The sequence below is a fragment of the Glycine soja genome, chromosome 4, assembly GCF_004193775.1.
Source record: "Glycine soja cultivar W05 chromosome 4, ASM419377v2, whole genome shotgun sequence".
NCBI classification, from domain to species: Eukaryota; Viridiplantae; Streptophyta; class Magnoliopsida; order Fabales; family Fabaceae; genus Glycine; species Glycine soja.
The window spans coordinates 49,883,419-49,902,306 of record NC_041005.1 but is presented as its reverse complement, the minus strand read 5'-3'; the positions used below and the strand labels follow the sequence as shown (position 1 = coordinate 49,902,306).

General features: G+C 33.6%; 3 protein-coding genes across 9 annotated transcripts; 1 reads left to right on the top strand and 2 right to left on the bottom strand.

Annotated features, from left to right (window-relative positions):
• The first annotated feature begins 311 nt into the window (after nt 1-311).
• On the top strand, nt 312-5,333 carry LOC114410283 (protein ABIL2-like). 3 transcript variants are annotated; one of them, XM_028374162.1, is made up of 10 exons: nt 312-609; nt 1,300-1,431; nt 1,640-1,722; nt 1,817-1,967; nt 3,283-3,382; nt 3,533-3,601; nt 3,721-3,763; nt 3,851-3,936; nt 4,671-4,816; nt 4,909-5,333. In XM_028374162.1, the coding sequence occupies exons 2-10, from the start codon at nt 1,327-1,329 to the stop codon at nt 5,077-5,079; spliced, it is 954 nt and encodes a 317-aa protein (XP_028229963.1). In that variant the 5' UTR covers nt 312-609; nt 1,300-1,326; the 3' UTR covers nt 5,080-5,333. The 3 variants fall into 3 exon arrangements, with proteins under 3 accessions (XP_028229963.1, XP_028229961.1, XP_028229962.1); XM_028374160.1 differs by having other exon boundaries at nt 313-609; nt 3,533-3,625; XM_028374161.1 differs by having other exon boundaries at nt 313-658; nt 3,533-3,625.
• Nucleotides 5,334-7,955: 2,622 nt separating this feature from the next.
• Nucleotides 7,956-12,331, bottom strand: LOC114410282. Of its 5 annotated transcripts, XM_028374157.1 has the most exons (4): nt 12,221-12,331; nt 12,035-12,113; nt 9,975-10,948; nt 7,956-8,791 (listed from the first exon to the last, which is right to left on the bottom strand). In XM_028374157.1, the coding sequence occupies exons 3-4, from the start codon at nt 10,880-10,882 to the stop codon at nt 8,311-8,313; spliced, it is 1,389 nt and encodes a 462-aa protein (XP_028229958.1). In that variant the 5' UTR covers nt 10,883-10,948; nt 12,035-12,113; nt 12,221-12,331; the 3' UTR covers nt 7,956-8,310. The 5 variants fall into 5 exon arrangements, with proteins under 5 accessions (XP_028229958.1, XP_028229957.1, XP_028229956.1 ...); XM_028374156.1 differs by lacking the exon at nt 12,221-12,331 and having other exon boundaries at nt 12,031-12,211; XM_028374155.1 differs by lacking the exon at nt 12,221-12,331 and having other exon boundaries at nt 12,035-12,211.
• A 1,272-nt stretch (nt 12,332-13,603) lies between these two features.
• LOC114410281 (nephrocystin-3-like) lies at nt 13,604-18,725 on the bottom strand. Its single transcript, XM_028374153.1, has 9 exons — nt 18,600-18,725; nt 17,577-17,810; nt 17,126-17,357; nt 16,322-16,472; nt 15,405-15,627; nt 15,216-15,307; nt 14,830-14,965; nt 14,292-14,623; nt 13,604-14,078 (listed from the first exon to the last, which is right to left on the bottom strand). The coding sequence occupies exons 1-9, from the start codon at nt 18,680-18,682 to the stop codon at nt 13,828-13,830; spliced, it is 1,734 nt and encodes a 577-aa protein (XP_028229954.1). The 5' UTR covers nt 18,683-18,725; the 3' UTR covers nt 13,604-13,827.
• Nucleotides 18,726-18,888: the final 163 nt, after the last annotated feature.

The following is an 18,888-nucleotide window of genomic DNA, read 5'->3' as shown; positions in this document are numbered from 1 at the left end:
ATTTACATTATTCCTGTCAGTCTCGTCATCCACTTTGGACAAATTCAAGTCAGAAAACCCGCAAAGATAAAAGTAAAACCTTGTGTGTACCTGCTACACCTTTATGAAAAACCAAACACGCCCTTCCAAAATTAAAGAGAAAAACAAAAGGAAAATTAAAAAAAAAAAAAATGGTGCCATGAGATGACAATGATGCGAAGTGGGGTTGTCTCAGCCAGTTTCTGCTTCCCAAAGCAGCAGTGACTCATTTTTATTTTTCTCTTCCATATTTTTAATTTTATTTAATATTTTCAAATAACAAAAAATAAAAAAGACCATATTAAAAATTCTCCGGATTCCTCAGCCAATGTTCCGACGTGCTCTCCTCTCCCTCTGTTCTCTATTCTCCAACTGTACATGTTGCAAAACTTGATCTGTCTCTTTCCTTTTCTTTGGTAAAAAACCCAACACCTAACCGTTTTGGTGAGTGCTGTAGTGAAGGGGCATCACACAGTGTCTTTTCTTTGACATTTTGGTTTCCAATGGGAACTAGATTTCCACACTTTCACTTTCCATACTCCTCTTGAGCACTATAATAGCACCAAAAAACTCGTTCAAAAGGAATACAAGGTTGGTTTTTGCATACCCATTTCCCGGTTTGTTATCTTCACTGCTTAAAGTAAGCAACTTAGTTTCTTGCAATTGGTTTTTGTGAGCTGTTAGGAGAAGGGTTACTTGATTGTGCTTTGGAAAGTAACCACCTTCACTTACCCATGTTTGCTTTCTTGTTGTTTTGAACTTGTTTGTTGGAAATTTTGCAACTTTTGATGTTTTTAAGGATTGGGTCGGGTTTGCTTTTGAGGATTTATTTTATTTAGATTTAATACAATGCGAATGATGGTGAAGATTCCGCTAAAACTGGAATTTTGCTTTTATGTTTAAATTTTTTTTTGTCTTCTGTGGATTCAAAATTGTCTCAGAGAATTGTATTTTATATGGATGCTCATGTATACTATTTCGGACAACTATATGCTTTGTAGGATAATCAGCTTTCAGTATCTTATTTGTTGTTAGAGAAGAGGCTGTCTCCTTCTTTATCTGTCTTGTTAACTTGGGTTGTTATCATTGTGTAATTTATCAAGGGTTTTTAGCTTTCACTGTCTTGGTCTAAAAAGGTGGTTCTGATTTTAATTTTGATTTTGATCTGTTTCTCTTTTTCTTTGGCAATGCCTTTCCTTTTTACCCTCTTCACTCTGGCAACTTGACTATGAATTTGCAATCATTTTTTTTTTTTTTTTTAATTTTTCCTTTATGGATTAGGTGGTCCTTCTTCCTTTAGTTTCATTCATGGGAAAGGTCGCAACTTCTGCAACCCTGCCTGTATCTCAAGAAGCTTCCAATTATGATGAGGTTTTTATGCAGCAGAGCTTGCTCTTTGATGATAGTCTGAAGGTACTTATGATCTTTTACTTGCTGTTTAGTTGGGAATATTGGTATCTTTTTTTATGATAGCTCTTTGATTCAAGAGCCCTTGTTTTCACTGTTAAGACTTAAGATCATTGTCTAATGCATCTGTGGCTTTAATTTATAGTCTTCTTAATTAAGTGGGCTCTATTAAGTGTTTTGCTATTTGTTTTTATTGTTTCATCTCTGTTCCTAGGATTTGAAGAATCTGAGAGCACAATTATATTCAGCAGCTGAATATTTTGAACTCTCATACTCCAATGATGACCAAAAACAAATGTGAGTTGCTGTGCTAGAGCTGCTCTATATTTATGCTGATACTGCCATATCCTTAAAACCCCCTCTTTATTGTTGCTTTCTCTTATGTTTGCAGAGTGGTAGAAACATTGAAGGATTATGCCATCAAAGCTCTTGTAAATACAGTGGACCATTTAGGTTCCGTGACCTACAAAGTAAATGATTTGTTGGATGAGAAAGTTGTTGAAGTTTCTGTAACAGAGCTACGAGTGTCTTGTATTGAACAGGTATACCTAATCATCTCCATTCAGCTTCAGATAAATAAAGTCTACTCAAGCAAGGCTGAAAGTTGTGGCTAAGATGAAAAATTGATACCACTATCATATATTGAAATGAGCATGACTTGTTAGTGACATAATTTCTTGAGATATGGAACATTTATCTTTATTGCTTGTGATGCTGAGAATTAATATCATCAAGGCATGCTGAAAAGCATTTCATGTATAGCTCTTCTTTTTTCACTTAAAGACTCCAGGACATTTATAAAATATCCAGTTATCCAAATGTTTTTATTGTTCAGTGCTTAGTGCTGTATTCACAGAAGCTTCTTAGAGTTATCTGCACATATACCAATTGATGACCTTTTCATTCAATTATCCCCACCCAGTAGTTTCATTCATTTGCTACTCTGCAGTCAGAAAACAGTTTTGGGTCTTATTGAGAAACTCTTGAGAAGTTTCATTTGCTATTTTATCGTGATAGTAGTATTAGATGAACTTGATGGGTATGTTCAATTTGCTAAAAAAGTAAGCAGAAAACAGCAAAAATATTTGTTCCATGTTTGGTTTTAGAAATGGTCATGTGGACAAAACAAAACAATAGATGAAGCACAGAACAAAGTTGTAAATATTTGTTACTCAATAAATCACAATCAGTTGATAACTTTTCACGCACATCATTCAAAAGTAAAAGAACCCACTAATTTGGCTAAACGTTATATCACAAACCCTTCCTCCACCATCAAAACTGCTTGTGTTGTGCATCAACCTCTAAACACCATATGAAATGAATGCTATAACCCAGCTTCTTGTACCGTGTTGTTTTACTGGTCATGTCCCTCAGTATGTGTCAAACACTACAATCTTGATAAAGTACATTTTTGTTCTTTAGCAAATGGCAACTACAATAACAACTTGGAGAGTAATATGATTTTATTACATCAGATAATGGGAGTTGGTGAATGTACCTTTGGAAAACTGTATCTGGCAAAATGATTCTATAACAACTATAGGAACATGAAGGATCAATGGAACTGTCATCCTTAGCTATTGTGGTTGATGGCTGATATTGATGGCCATAGTGAATTATCTGTATTTTATTCACAAATTTTTGGTAAAAGGTTTGATTTGACAATACCATGGTATTTGTGTGGCTGTTTGGTGCTCTATTAAAATACCATGCCCCTTTCAATTCTATGCAGAACTTTGCATCTGCAACTATGCCCCTTGTTGATATTATTGAAGTTTGAATTATTATCATATTCAGGAAGAGAAAATTTATGAAGAACACTAACATTGTGTTTCCTTAATGTGGGTACATTAGAGAATAAAGACGTGCCATGAGTATATGGATCATGAGGGGCGTACGCAACAGTCATTGGTGATCAGTACTCCAAAATATCACAAGCGTTATATCTTGCCAGGCAAAGTATCTTGAATTTTCCTATACTCTTTCTTCTTATGGTGCTGCTTTCTTTTTCCCTTCTATTATATTTAGTTTCTGTTACTGTTGAAAAGTATGTTTATGATGTTGAATGATCACATATTCGCATTCCTTAAATTCATAAGTTCAGTTGGGGAGACCATGCATGGTGCCAACCACACAAAGTCAAAATATGTGGGGTACAACCTAGATGACGAAGGTGAATGGCCTCACTTTAGGAATGGTATCTCTTGCTACCCTAATATTTTAATTCCACCTATCTAGGGATTAACTTAAGTATAAACTTATATGCCTTTTATTACGTTTTGTATCCCAAAGCTGTTCGAGCTACTATCAGAGAAACACCACCATCTACAGCGAGGTAACAACAAATTCCGTATATTATTATAGGATTGAGTTAGTCATTGTCTCAATGAGGATCTTGATGTAAATCTTTACTTTGATGCAGAAGAGGACGTTCCCCATCACCATCTTTACAACCTCAGAGTTCTGGAGCTTTTTCATTCACTTCAACTATGCCTAAAAAAGATTTAGGTTGTATGCACATAGTATACCACTCTCACCGGACTCGTATATAAGCAAAAATAACTATTTTCACATTGATTAAGAAAGCTAGTTGAAATAATTGAATTTTACTACTCTCAAGTAAAAAATAACATTATTCCTAAAATGTCCTTTGATAGGCGTAATTGCCTATTCTATCATTCTACCAAAACTAAGAGAGAAGATAAAATAATAAAGTTGATATTCTTCATTGATACCACAATAGATACCACAATAGAGTGCAAACTTTACAATATATAATAACCCTAATGAATAACAATCATACACTTGTCATGATCTAGTATTTTAAGAAAATTAAAATAAAACTAAATAATATCATAAGGATAATATCTAAATTATCTTTTCTAGAAAAGTCACCTATTTGGGGTTTCCTAGGTCCAATCCTATCATTTTTCATTGGAACTTGATATCACAAATAAAATAAAATTCTTGAAAATAGAGTTGCAATTAAATGAAGGGTGTTTTAAGAATGATATCATTAAATAGGGATGAAATTAATTAGATTTACTTATATTTGAATCTAAGATATAAAACGATTTCTTTTTTTTGCTTATATGAGTTCAGAGGAAATATATTTCAATTCTCGAGTTTATTTTGGTTATTACTGATGTCTTCCATATTGATTTCGTTGTCATTTTCACATAAAAGATGAAGATATAAATCTTATTATGTTTGGAATTACCATCTTGTTACATGTACTGAAGAGAGGCGATCGGTTTCACCATACCGGTTCCCCCTTCTACGCACTGGATCTCGGTCAAGTAGGCCTCCAACACCTAAGATAAGTAGACCAACCACTCCAAATCCAAGCAGACCCACCACACCAAATCCTTCTAATGCAAGACAAAGGGTGAGTAACATAAATCAATGATTGTTTTCTCAGCATATCACCTATAAATTCTGTAATTTCCTTAACTGCATCTCCATTTATGTTTCTACCAGTACCCTTCGGAGCCGCGCAAATCATCTTCAATGCGATTATCTGCAGAAAGAGACCATGGCAAAGACATAGAACAATACCCTAGTAAGAGTAAACGTCTCCTGAAGGCCTTACTAAGCCGACGCAAGTCTAAGAAGGATGACATGCTATACACATACTTGGACGAGTACTGATACTATAAAACCTATAGAAAGCAAGGGAAAGATGTCATAGAATCTTGGAAACAAGTTTCAATTTTGCTTGCTAGTTTGATAGGTTGCACTTCTTTGTCATTTAAAATGAACGTTTATATGGTAATTTTCCATCATCTGTATTTTAAATTAAGTGTAACTAAGCACACAAAATTATGATGTGTGATAGTGTAATAGTTCAAACTTTATTTTTAAGATGAATGCTATATAATCAAGTAAATTTGGCTGCATTTCTCTTTGTTTTTTGTAGCAAGTTGAAATTCAAGGTGTCTGTTCCACGAATTATTTCCCCTATAATGTCTGATGTAAACAGAACTCTAATGTCTGGGATTTATAATGTTGAGTGTAATTTTTCTTTTGTCGCTCACCGTGGATCTCCACAAACAGAAAAGTTCGTGGGTCAATTATTTTCACTGTGACCAACTAATTGCATTTTAATGATTTTACATTTATTTTTCGGTCTTAAATATTATTAAAAAAAAAGTGAAACATGTCAATATGTCCTTGTCAATGCTCATAATTTCTTGCACCTAATGTGGATGAGCATCAATTCAGATTCGAACTTACGGCCAACTACTATAACCTACTGTCATTTTCCTTCCGAATAAATGCATCTAGTAGCTATCGTTGTTTTTAAATAATGTACCAAACATAGTTTCATAACTTTCATTTAGCTCAACTGATAAGAGGTGATAAATTTAAATAATGTTGTGGACCCATAAATACAGTTTATAACTTGGATTCAATACTTCCATCGCTAATCAGGTACAATGCTTTTGAGATTCTTTAGGATGCCTTTTTTTTTTTGTCTCTCGATCTCTTTTTTTATTTTATTTCAAACACTTCCAATTTTAATACTTTCTGAATTTAATTTTCAGAATATGTTTATTATTTTCCAGAAACTAAAGACTAAAATGCGGGTACGTCATAAGTTATTGTTCATGGTCAAATGAGTTGCAAAGTTGATGTAAATATTTTTTTTCCTTCGAATATATTTAATGTAGTTGCTGAAACCTGAAACCAATGATTAAGCATTCTTATAGTATTTTTAGTTTTTGGGACTTCCATTGCCCAAATTCTCAGTGCAAAGGATGGAATGCGGCTCTTCAGTCTTCCCAATCATCTCTATAAATTTCTGCTAAAGTTATTACATGATATTTTCTTTTTTTTTAATTCTTTTTATTTAATTACTTCATTTAATTTTTTTTTATCAAATTTTCATATATTTGAAGTATAATATTTTAAAAAAATTAAGCTTTTAAATTTCAAATTTTATTTTTTTGTAACTATTTTTCTTAAATTTTAAATAAATAGAAATTAAAAAACATTAGCTTTTAATGAATTAAAAATAAAATTATTATTTTATGATATATTGATCTCAAATAAATCAAGAATAATAAAAGATATTTATTCATAAAATATTTAATAATTAGTAGTTTTAATTATTTGTAAATTCTATTTCGTTTTAATATTGCACATTTAATATTGGGATCTTTTTATTTGTTTATGTAACTATAAAAATCCTAAGCCAGTAAATTAACAAAAAATGAAAGGCTTGAAACTAAAAAAAAAAACATATACGAGAGACAAATGAAAGGAAAACGTACGCACCTACTTATATATATTGTACGTAAAATGAATTTTTATTAGAAGAATGGGTGCGGAATTAATCAAATTTCTACTACTAAATTAAATTGGAGATTAGAGATTCTTATACCATGTCATCAATTTACCATAATTCCAAAATCTTAGACTATCAGCGAACGATGTTTTGTAGACTTAAATATGTTTTAATATTTGATAAATACTTTATTTTTGAATTTATTTCTTAATAATTTTATGTTTTTGTCGAGTTCTAAATAAAATAATTTTATTTTTGATTCTTAGGTATTTAGTTTTCCTCCTTGATAAATTATCAAATTTAGTATTTATTTCTTCATAAATTAACTAATTTTGTTTTAGTCCCAACTATTAATAAACGATTTTTTAATAAAAAATAAACTTAAAATTCGTTAATTTATTATGTATTAAAAAAAGTGTCAAGAAGTAAAGATAAAATTATTATTTTATTAAGGATTTAAGACAAACAAATCATATATTTATTAAAAATAAAAACATATTTAAGTTTGTTTTACATTGTATCTCTAAAACTCTCCACCCGAGAAAAAGGAATCCAATTTAACTTTTTGATATGGCAATCTATGGTGCATGATGCATTTTTTGTTGAACTGTGGCACCATCTTAGATAACTCTTCTAGACTACTAAAATAAGTATAACGAAGGTTTTAAAGGATGCACTATTTAAACAATGTATTTGAAGTCCTACTTACGCTTACGCTTAGAACATCAATTATAACAATTTTCACAGTTAAACAGGAAAGGGTGCACTATTCACGAGAACATTAATAGATCGTTCACAAAAGGATACTCTGAATAATACAATAGAGAGGATACTCACATTATCATGCATCGTTTCACTTTGTTGGGTTGCAACTGAATCAAAAACTAGTTGAGAAACTATCGGTATAGCTTTGAAAAGTTGTTTCATAACTTCAGACAATCACCTCCTAATCAACGACTGAGGTTGCATACACATCTACAATGAAAGCATTCTCTTCATATCTACAATCCATTTGAAGAATTGTCTTTTCAGTTTTCAGTTATTCAATATAATATTGTTCTAACCAATTTCCCCATATAAAGGTAAGTTTTCAAAGCAAGATTTTCTCAAGTAGTGAATAATCTGACAAATATGGACACTGAGACTTGCATGATAGCATGGGCAAACTTTAAGTACCCTATTAGTATTTGTAAGAGATGGCCAAGTTCAAGTTTTTAAGAGAAGGCAGAGACTACTCTCAGATCAAAGAAAAATTAATAAAGGACTACATATGGCCTTGTACATATTTCAAGTAGTTCAAGTAGCTAAGTACAATTTGATATTTAAAGCAAACAATATACAAATCTACCAAACGTATTCCTTCTGCACTACAACAACAACTAAACCTTTTTCCTATAGGTGGATCTTTCTACACTATGTTAAATATATACAACTAATGGTCTCAAATGTATGAGGAGTATTTACAAATGATGGCAACGGAAACCATGTTTAACATCATATATCCACTCGTGTCAATCTTATCAGCACAACAACAGAACTCAAATTCCAGAAAAGCATAGCAGAAGCCTGCAATTGATGTTAGTCAATGTCCTTTATAAGGGAGGAAACATCCATCCCATTGTCCAACCAAGAAGCAAACCAGCACCAGCGAGGCCTAATCCCACAGCAAAAGCAACAGCACACTTTGTAATCACACATCTTCTGTTACTATTCTTCCTCTTCCTAGCTTTGCTATGACTTTTCTTAAGCAGCCTTCCCCTGCATGGGTCCCAGGGTAAGGATGCTGGAAAGAGATTTGGAAATGACTGGTTTTTGTTTCTGAGTTGCAGACACAGGTTCTCGAGCTGCAACATGTGGAGCCACTGCTTGTAAGCAAAGAGTTGTGAAGCCTGTCGAAAAAAGAGACTCAGGATGTGCTCCTTCTCGCTGTAAGCTCGCTGCGCTGCTTTCTCAGCCTCTCTTGCTCTTGTTTGAGAGTGACACAAAGCTTTCAACAGCTCAGACACGCTACCGTTCTCAGAATTTATTTGGCAACCTTCGGTGCTTGAGCTAGAATCTTTGCTCTGACTGGAACTAAACATATGGAGCAGAGTTTGTTAATAAATTGATCATAGAATAATCATGAAATTTCAACTCATCAGTATAAAAATAGTAAAACTTTTTTTCCAAAACAAAAGTCACCAAGTTGTTGGTATGCATCCTAAATTCCAACTTGATTAAAAAAAACCATGTATGTTTCATGAGTCAGGAATTCAATATATCCAGTACAACAATTATAATCTATCATCGTATCTTAAATTTCCAATGATTCTTAGCACCTGTGCAACTTTGTCTACAATTTATAACCTGAATATAACTAACCTTAGCCATCCATATACATGTCTAAAACATCACAGAATCTATACACTACTTTAGATGATGGCATACAAAATGCAACCTACAGGTTTGTAACTGAAGCTAGGGTGATGTCAGATAACGGTTAAAAATCAGCTAGTGCATATCAATGACTCAGCAGATCTTGTAAAAAGAGAAAAAAGGGGGATCAAAAGGTTAGAAGGAAAAACATATCTTTCAAGGATTGAAGTATAGCTTGAAAAGAGAGTAGGGAGCAACAAGATATATTTCTAAAGGATTAAGAAAACCCATCAATGCATTTTTTTTTGGTGAATCAAACTTGCAAATGTTGGTAGCTATATACATTTATAAAACTGAGTTGCTCATCAGCTACAAAAACAGGTTTAAATTCAGCTAAATAGTACGTCATCAAATTCCCTGTTAGCATGAGATGGATAACTAAAAGTATTTTTAGGCAAGTAATCAGAGCTAAACACCTGTCAAAATAAAATACAATAATTTTGAAACCTGTCCATATTAGTAACAATGAGGTATCTTCATGATACTTGAAGACCGCTATTCCATTTGGGTTTAAAAAGGAATAATGGATACAGTAACATCTGATATATATATAAAAAAAAAAACAAACATGAACTATCTCGTACGAAAAATGTAAGGTTTGGCACTGAAAACTAGCATCAGTCCCCAACAAATAGCATTGGAAAGAGCATAGCATAATGTAGTTAGCATCTATAAATAACAACCCTTAACCCTAGTCAAACGTCATAGTTAATTAGGAAGTTCAATACTTTAAAAAACTAGGAAACATCAAATTTCTTCCAAAATAAACTGACCATGATGGCCAAGATTGCAGAAAACAATTAATTTCTAAAAGTATCCCTCTACTGCTCTACAGCATTACCTGGAATGCTTGTTTGAATCCTGAAATGAACAGTCAGAAGTGGATATCCCAGTTGTATAACTATCTGCATAGGAAGAACCAGTCTCAGTTTTACGGTTCAAAGAAGATGGTGGAGTATTATCATGGTCAACACCCTTTGGGTAGGAGGGTCTCTGACTGACATGCTTAGTCTGGGGTTGAGGGAGATCACAATTCTCAATATGCTCAAGTGACTTCCGAGCAACCAAGGAAGCCAACTCATCTTTTCCAGTGGTGCGCCACCAAGCCCCAGTTTTCTCTGCTCCCATCAAATGTGATTCTAGATCAGATGATGCCATTTTGCCTTGTTCAGAGACCAAGAAATTGGAAATATCACAATCCATAAAATGACTATCTTGAAAATAGAATTCCTCCTGATCTTTCTTCTTAGGAGTAAAATGTAAATCAGTATTCAGTGAAGCCTCAAATTTTGGCATTCTGGTATTGTTGTTTTTCATACATGTAGGAGAGACAACATGCCACGGCTGCTCTATAGATAAATTGGCACTTTGAATATTAGAAAGAGCATCAAAGTCTTTGACCAATTGATCTCCCCCACTCTTGACGCTGCCATTAAGAAATTCAGAATAGAAGGTACCAAGTTCAGACTCGTAGGAATTCAGCTGTTGACATGTATAATTTGCTTCATCCCCCAAGTCACTTTTCACATGTAGCCACCATTTCATTTCTGGTAGCTTATCAGAATTCAGATTGTGGGGGATACAGACTGCATTGGCATGAATTTGATCATTAATAGAATTACTAGGAACCCAATCAGATAGTATTGTTTTTGAAACTGATGACGGATGATCAGGAGAACTCGGGGGAATCCGGAAATCTTGAGTAAAACAATTAGCTGTATAAGGAGCCTTCCCTTCTGCTGATGCCATTACTTATTGTTATTGGCTTCTGAGTAATGACCTACTTTAAGAGGAAAATTTTGGTGGCTACAGCATCTGTTGAATCAGTAAGACACTCAAAACATTACATGTAACCTAGGAAGATTTCAAATTCACATCTCAACGAAATTTTAGGAAGTAGACAATGTGCAAGACCAACACATACTAATCTTCAAATTTAGCTAAAAAGGAATATGAGAGCAAAAGGAACACAGGAAAAGTAGGTCCACCAGCTACAACATTTGTTACCAGACCCCCCACAAAAATCATTGTAGAATGTCAATTGCTAGCCATGTTTCTATTTCCCTATCAATCAATCCATGGGAAAAAAGTTTTCTTTCCTAATCATCAAGGGGGCATTTTATAGAAGGAAAAAAATTCGTGTCCAGGAATCATAATTCATGAGAAATTGAGAACCATAAATCCTGTGAATCTAAGATTCTTGGGAATGACTAAAATCTGCGTAGTTGGTCATAAATATTTTGGGAATATTTATACATGTTTCCTCGGAATCAAAGAAATTATTTATCACATTTAATAAGACAAGGAACATTCATCTTCAAACATGAATCAAGCAGGAATGCAAGGACCAAAAAGTCAACTACTCACAAGTAATAGTATTTCTTTTGATAGAACAAATGAATCCAACAAGAGAAAACTTCCTTTGCCTTTTTTTTCCAAGGAAGAACTAAGTTGCAAGAACTTAATGATGAAAACTAATTGTCAACGCACCATGGACTAGATCTAGAGCCATGAAAACCCAAAATCAATAAAATAGCTTCTGGTGAGTAACATAGCCAATGCAGTAGTCAAAAGGAAAACTTTGGATGGTTATTTGCAAGACAAGGAACATGTCCATTTTGGGTGTACAAAATTCCGCTTAGAGATTCTGGAAAAAAGTGAGCGTGTCAGGGCGAACATCATCACATACATACATGTCAAAGGTTGATACTTGATAGTACAAAGGTTGTTCATGTTCAGCGAAAGAGCATCATCATTCATTCAACAGGTGAAGGTGAACAACACAGAGACATGAGATCACAAAGAAGCAAGGAAGGACAAGAATATTCAATTAACCGATTAAAAGTAGAATCACACAGAGACTAAGAGAGAGAGAGAGAGAGAGAGAGAGAGAGAACCTGCCTTGTTGATTATCATCTTCTAAAGTGAACTTCCATGTTCCTTCTAACGCCGAAACATGTCATACACTTTGCTTGTACACCTGTCCAAGAGAAAGAGAGTGCGTGTTTTGCTACGAGTAATGTAAAAGCATGGTCGTTGTATTGACAACCGTGTCAACAAAACACTATCAATAATTGTGTTACTTACTTGCACCCATGCGCCTAAATTTATATAAAAATATCTATCTCCTTTCTTCTCGTCTGGTTCTCATAGTCCCATGCTTTCTGAACTATTGTTTCCTCATCCTTGTATTCTATTCTTTCTCTCTAATATAATTGTTCTGTTCTCGATAGATTATATGCTCTTTTTTTTTTTACTTTTTCTGTTTAAGTTTATTTACTTAAATACATACTTTATATTATTAATTTAAACATCAAAATTACTTATAAATTTTGTTTAAATTTCGTGTAAATTATTTATTCTCTCTTTCGTGTCCAAGTGTCCAAATTCTCGGGAACTTTGTGTCACCATCGCACTCAACGAAGATTGGAAAGGCTGCTAACGGTGACACCTATGCAGTCACCTTGTGACTCGTCTTTGTAATATTAAATAATTTTAAAAGCTCTTGCAATATTTTTTTTATCAATCCTCGTATTTTTTTATGGTAAATATTAAATGTATTTTATATTTTTAAGATATTAAATATCTTTTTATTTAATATTTTATATAAGGTAATACAAATTTGTAAGAGAATGAATAAGAGTGAAGCTTTTATTCCCTTTGCAGAAAAGGTACCGGCCACCGATATTTACTTATCTTATTTAGTTAGCTATCCATTTTTGCTTATTAATAAAAGAAAATTACTGATATTTGCTCATCTTATTTAATTAGCTATCCGTTTTTGCTTATTAAGAAAACGATGCTTAAATTTGCATCCAAACCATCCCTTTAATGTCACTCTCGTATAAGATAACCTCCATTTAGGACTTTTTCTCCTCATTCCTCACCGACTTGTTGCATTTTACAAGTCAATTTTATCTTCAAAAACGATGCACAAAACAATTTGAGAGTATGTATGGATCACGGCTTCTCAATATATTTAGTGCATGTTTAATAATGATTAAATCTGAAGAAATTATTTTTTAAGCTCTCTTGAATTTTTTTTAAATACTTTTTAAAAAATAAACTAAATCAAACCCATGCTGATACTATTTCTTATTCGAACCCTAACAACACTTCTCTTTCTTTCCATGTTTAGGGAATAGTGTTAAGATATGGTGTAATAATTTCATCAAGAATGATTATCCAATCTAATGAAATTGAACTTATCCCATATTTATTTCTTTCCCATTCGTTTTTTTAGTATATTATTTCCTATTTTCGAGAACAGGTGTAAATTGTTAAAATAAATTAAAACATTCCAAAATATGTATAATTATTACGAAGCTGAAACTTCTAATTTTAACAAGGCCATTAGGGAAGTCTGAATTTGCACCCCCAGTCCCAACGCGCCTTACAAATGATGATTAAGCTCTAAAAAGAAATAGCACTAAGGCGTTAGGCATACGTACCCCCTCACTAGAAAGCAACTCATGGAAACATTTATCCTTGGTTTGATTAATAACAAATAGGTAACAAAGGAGAGAAAAATTCAAAATTTTGTGTGGGTCCCACACCTTTACTACACTGCTTTAATTCTCTTTCCTTTCGTTCCATTTCACACGACCAAACTTAACCCTTGGAGAAATACTTGAAGCATAAAGGAAGGATAAAGATCACAATCAATCAATCATAATCATATTATAATACCCCCTTCAGTAATTAACCATCTGCTTATACTTTTTACTAAGCACTGACAACCTTCTCTGAAGGGTAAGCTTTTCATCTTTTTTCCCTAGTTTATCCAAGTAGTATACAATTTTTTTCAAGGTAACCAAAACCTCCTCACTCTCACGTCCAAATTCTCTCTCTTGAATATTCAGGATCCTTCTAAGCAGCTCGAGTAACTCACTTTCATCCCTACCAAGTCTGGTTTGAATAGACACCAAACAATCCAAAGCCTCCCCTGCCATGCATAATATATGATAAATATAAATTTCATCCTAACAAAGTAAAAAAATGGAAAACTTAAGGTTCAGTTTTTCCCTCTTCGGTGCAAGAATTGGATTACTACGCTCATCAGTGAAATGCAACAAAATTAAATGGCCTGAATAATGAATAACTTGATCATATTAACATGAGCCTGATCAGGTTTTCAATGAGGCAAGGGAAAGCTTACCAACGGGAAGAGAATTTTTTCCAAAGGCCTTCTCACGGATGCGCAAAACCTCCAGGGCAAGTTTCTCTGCTTCTTCATCTTTTTTCAAATGGTAGAGTGTAACTGCAAGGTGTAGCATTGGAAAGCTGATGGACTGGTCATCAGTTCCCTTTTGTTTTATCATGATTTGCAAACTTCTTCTCAACAAGTGCTCGGCATCCGCATAGTTCTTTGACCGTGAATATGAAGTTGCAAGATTTATCATGTGTGTCACTAGGCTGGGGTGCTCCTTTCCCTTGTACCTCTCAGTGATCCACAAGCACTCCTCTAATAGCTCTCTGCCTTCTTGTCCTCTTTGAAGAAAAACAATACAAAAAGCTTCAATTAATAACCTACTGTGTTTTTAGTCTTACTTTTTATCCCTTTATGTATCATTCTTTATTTCCTTCCTTTTTTTTGGGTTATTTTTTAGGGAGAGAGGGGTGTTGGAGACTTTATTCTTAAATTCCAAAAAATACTTAAATCTTTCACTCCTAACCAAGGTTAAAGAGACGCTTACCTCCCAACAGTATGAAGTAATTCGGCTAGATCTACCCTCATCTTTTCCATTATATTGTCATCTGGTGACAAGTAATTTGAATCCTTCATGACCTGAATAGCACGTTTAAACAGTTGAATTGCTTCATCGGATTTCCCTGGACACCATTTAAATAACAAATAGCATCACCAAGTAATTCCCATATATAACTTAAGACCAAATAAATCTGAATATAAGTGTTTATTCCACCATTCTTCTACATGACACAGGACCCACCATACATGAAAGAAATTCTAATCAACATTCAAGTTCACTGTGAAAACAGGTAAGAAAAATAAAGGGTATATAAAGTAAAAATGGAATATACAAAGAACAAATAAATTGTACGTGCAAGTTTATAAAGTTACCTTGAGCACACTTAACTCGGGCTAGGGAACTCATAGCCATTCCAATTTTTCCATCATTTTGTCCATATAATTCGGTGTATATGTTGAGAACTCTAGAAAACAAGAAAATAAAATAAAAGTAATATAGAAGAAAGAAAAGTCAATAATGCACTGAATATGGAAGGAGAAAAAAAAGATAGGAGGCTTAACCTAGTAAAATGAGTTTCAGCGTCATTGGCTCTCCCTTCTTTGAGTAACAGATTGGCTAGACTTAGTAAAGGTACAACCAAATCTTTACTTTTGGTACCTCTACTTGATTCCAAAAGAGTGATCACACGCTGGTATGTCTCTATTGCTTTTGTTGCTTTTCCAATAGAACCAAGAACTTTTGCCATACCTAAACAGGGTGTGACAAGAAAAGTGCTATCCTTACCTAAAAGAAAAAATTATGTTGAGAACATCAAATTTTTGAAAAAAGGAACACAGCTATTAAAAGCAAAGTTGGCTTCACCACAGATCATTTCTACTAAGGTTCTGGAGATTGAAACTGTTAAAACTTAAAAGTAGCTTCTAACTTGACATGCAAAACTGAAAAATCTCAAGAAAATAGCTCCAGTTTTCTAATCAAATAGATCAGCAGCACAACATAACCACAGCCACAATCATTCACCATAGGTAAATAAAATCAAATACTACATAAAAATAATAGGTTTAAGATCTGTTTTTGCTCCCTGTAAGTTCGTATTATTTCAATTTTAGTCCCTGTAAAATTTTTTGTTCTTTTTTAGTCCTTGTAAATTTGCACTTTTTCAATTTTGGTCTTTGTAAGATATTTTGCTCATTTTTAGTCCCTATAAATTTGCATTTTTTCAACTTTGGTCCCTATAAGCATGAACTTATGAGGATTATAAATGAAAAAATTGAAATCTTCAAGGGACTAAAATTGAAAAAGCACAAACTTACAAGGACTAAAACAACTTATAGGAACCAACATTGGAAAAATGTCAACTTACGGGACTAAAATTAAAAAAAATGAACTTATCGGGACCAAAAATGAAAAGGGCTAACTTACAAGGACCAAAAACATATTTAAGCCATTAATATTACTAATTGAAAAATGTACTCACCATAGGTCCTCTCCATAATGTAGACAGCCCTCTGATACACATCCAATGATTTTTCAAACTTGCTCAATGTTGCATACATACTTCCCATATGCATAAGTATTGAATCTAGACGAGGAGCATCATCCTTCAAATTGTCAACAACTTCTTTCATCTGGCCATCAATGAAAACATAAGAATGCACTCCACGGAGAAAAGGGAATTAGTCACTATAATTTTAGAGGGAACAACAATATTAAGAGGTGTGCAAACGTAGGCAGAAATGTGGAACATATAATTAATTCCAATTATCAGTTGGGTAAATACAAACTAAGACAGCCATAACAAAAACTATTTCAGTACAAGGGAGTCAAACATGTGACACTAATAGAAAATTAGTAACCACTAACCAGACTGGTGGAAAAATTCAGCCTCATGAAAGAATGTCAGTCAAGAGTGACTGCAGATAATTAACTGCATACATTTTTGGTGACCAATGATCATTTATTCATTCTAGACTTAGAAACCATGACAAATTCATTAACTCGCGATAGAAAAAATAAAATAAAACCAACAATTGGCTTCCTCATTATACTCACATGTAATCTCATTATAGTAAAAGCCGGTGCATTAGCATCTCATATATCATTATGCTGAAGTCTTATTCTAGAACAGTAAAAAAGTCATGCAGATTCTGAGAGTTCAACTAATGGCATGCCATGCAGACATAAACTTAAGCTACTCTGAATCCTGCGAATCTAAACTGCAATTATACAAGATATCAAAGTGACTGAAAAATGTACAATAACAGAAGGAAAGGGGGAATACCATGTTCAGCAGAGATCCAACAAATTTTAAGTCTCCAACAGCCATGTAACCTAGTGCTATGATGTCCAAAGTTGCAGCTTCTTCTATGCCTTTAGTACCTGCATTAAGGCGCTCTTTCACCACTTCATAATTTGCAGTTAGCAGGTCTATAGCATCATTTTTGTTTCCCATACTAATCATTCTTTTCACTTCATCAAATAATTCTTCCAACTCTTTCTCTAAACTGTCGATTCTGTGGAATGTGTAATTTGCAAAGCCAAGGAACATTGTCAATTGGAGAATAGGCAATTTAAGTTATAAACATGGCACAAAGATGCTTTATCCTTAGAGGATAAAATTCTAATACAATGGTAAGAAAATTTAGGCACAAAATTGAAATTTGGAAATACTTCAAATGCAACAGGAACAAGCAATAGAAGGAAGGAAGACAGACATTTGAACCAATTCCTACCTCTGATAGTCATTTGGAGCTGAAAATCCTGAATAAGCATCACTGTGTGTGCCTGTCCCACTCAATTCCACTGACCCAACTGAGGATCTTGAGATGCAGAACCGAACACAAACAGTTCTAACGGGAATAATGTAAAGCTTTTGATTGTATTTTTGCTTTTGATTACAAACTGAGAAGCATGTTATGCTTTTCAACTCACACAGTGACATCATATGCCGAAGCTCTTTGCTTGTCCTAATAATAGATAACATAAGACATTAAGCCAAGCCGTCACAAATTCTTGTAATCAGATATGCAAATTGAAATCAAGGGTAGACAACTAAAAACACTGAGAATAATCAGAAACAATCATTTGCACTAAGAGATTAAACATGTATCCTAGGCCCTAGCCAAAGACTTGCACCTAAATTATTAAAAGAAATTCTGCGCCGAACTATATGCATTAGTGTGCCAGTGTCCAAATAATTTGATGGTTCAATCCGTGAAAAAGACAGTATGATACCGTAAAAGCGTCACAAAACCCGACATAACTCAAATCCATAGAATCCAACATTACAACATAGTCTAGCCAACTTAACTTCATTTCCACACTTGCACCAAATGTTATCTTCCCTAATCTCGTAAAATGATAAACAAGCCCACCCAAAATCAACAAGTTCCTTTAATACAGTTGCTACTTCACCTATGAAGCAATTACGCAGAAATTTGAACGGTTCATTATCAAATACCTTTCAAACTTTTAAAAACAGAACATCAAATAGGAGGTGAGTTATCCGTTCCTTTCAAGAGACCTAGAAAATTAGTTGAACAAATCGAAGTAACAAAAGGAGTTCTATTCCAATAAAAGCATGTGTTACTTTTTGAGTTAGTAAAGCTCATAAGTTTCAGTCAATAAAGTTGAAGTTATTATCCTAAGGTGATTTATTGAGAGAACAAAGAAGTGGCATGGAAATGGAATGGAAGTAGCACAGAAGCAAAGCATTAACACAACGTAAGCATAGTAAGAGAAGAAAGAAAGAGAACCTGATTCCGGTGAAAGAGGACGTGAGAAGAAGACATGAACCTTTCATTCTACACATAAACCTCGTCTTCGTCTTCGTCTTCATCTTAGGATCAAACCTTAGCAAGTGAAGATAACGCGCGTTTTTTTTTTGTGGGCTAGTTATGTCCTTTTGGGCATTTACTTCGAAGCTGACTTGAGGCTTTTTCTTTCTGCACCCTTCGATAGTCATCCAACACCCCTTTCTTTATTTTAATAGTATTTTTGAAATTCCTAAACCCATTTTTTTTTTCTGATTTGCTCTTCTTTTTA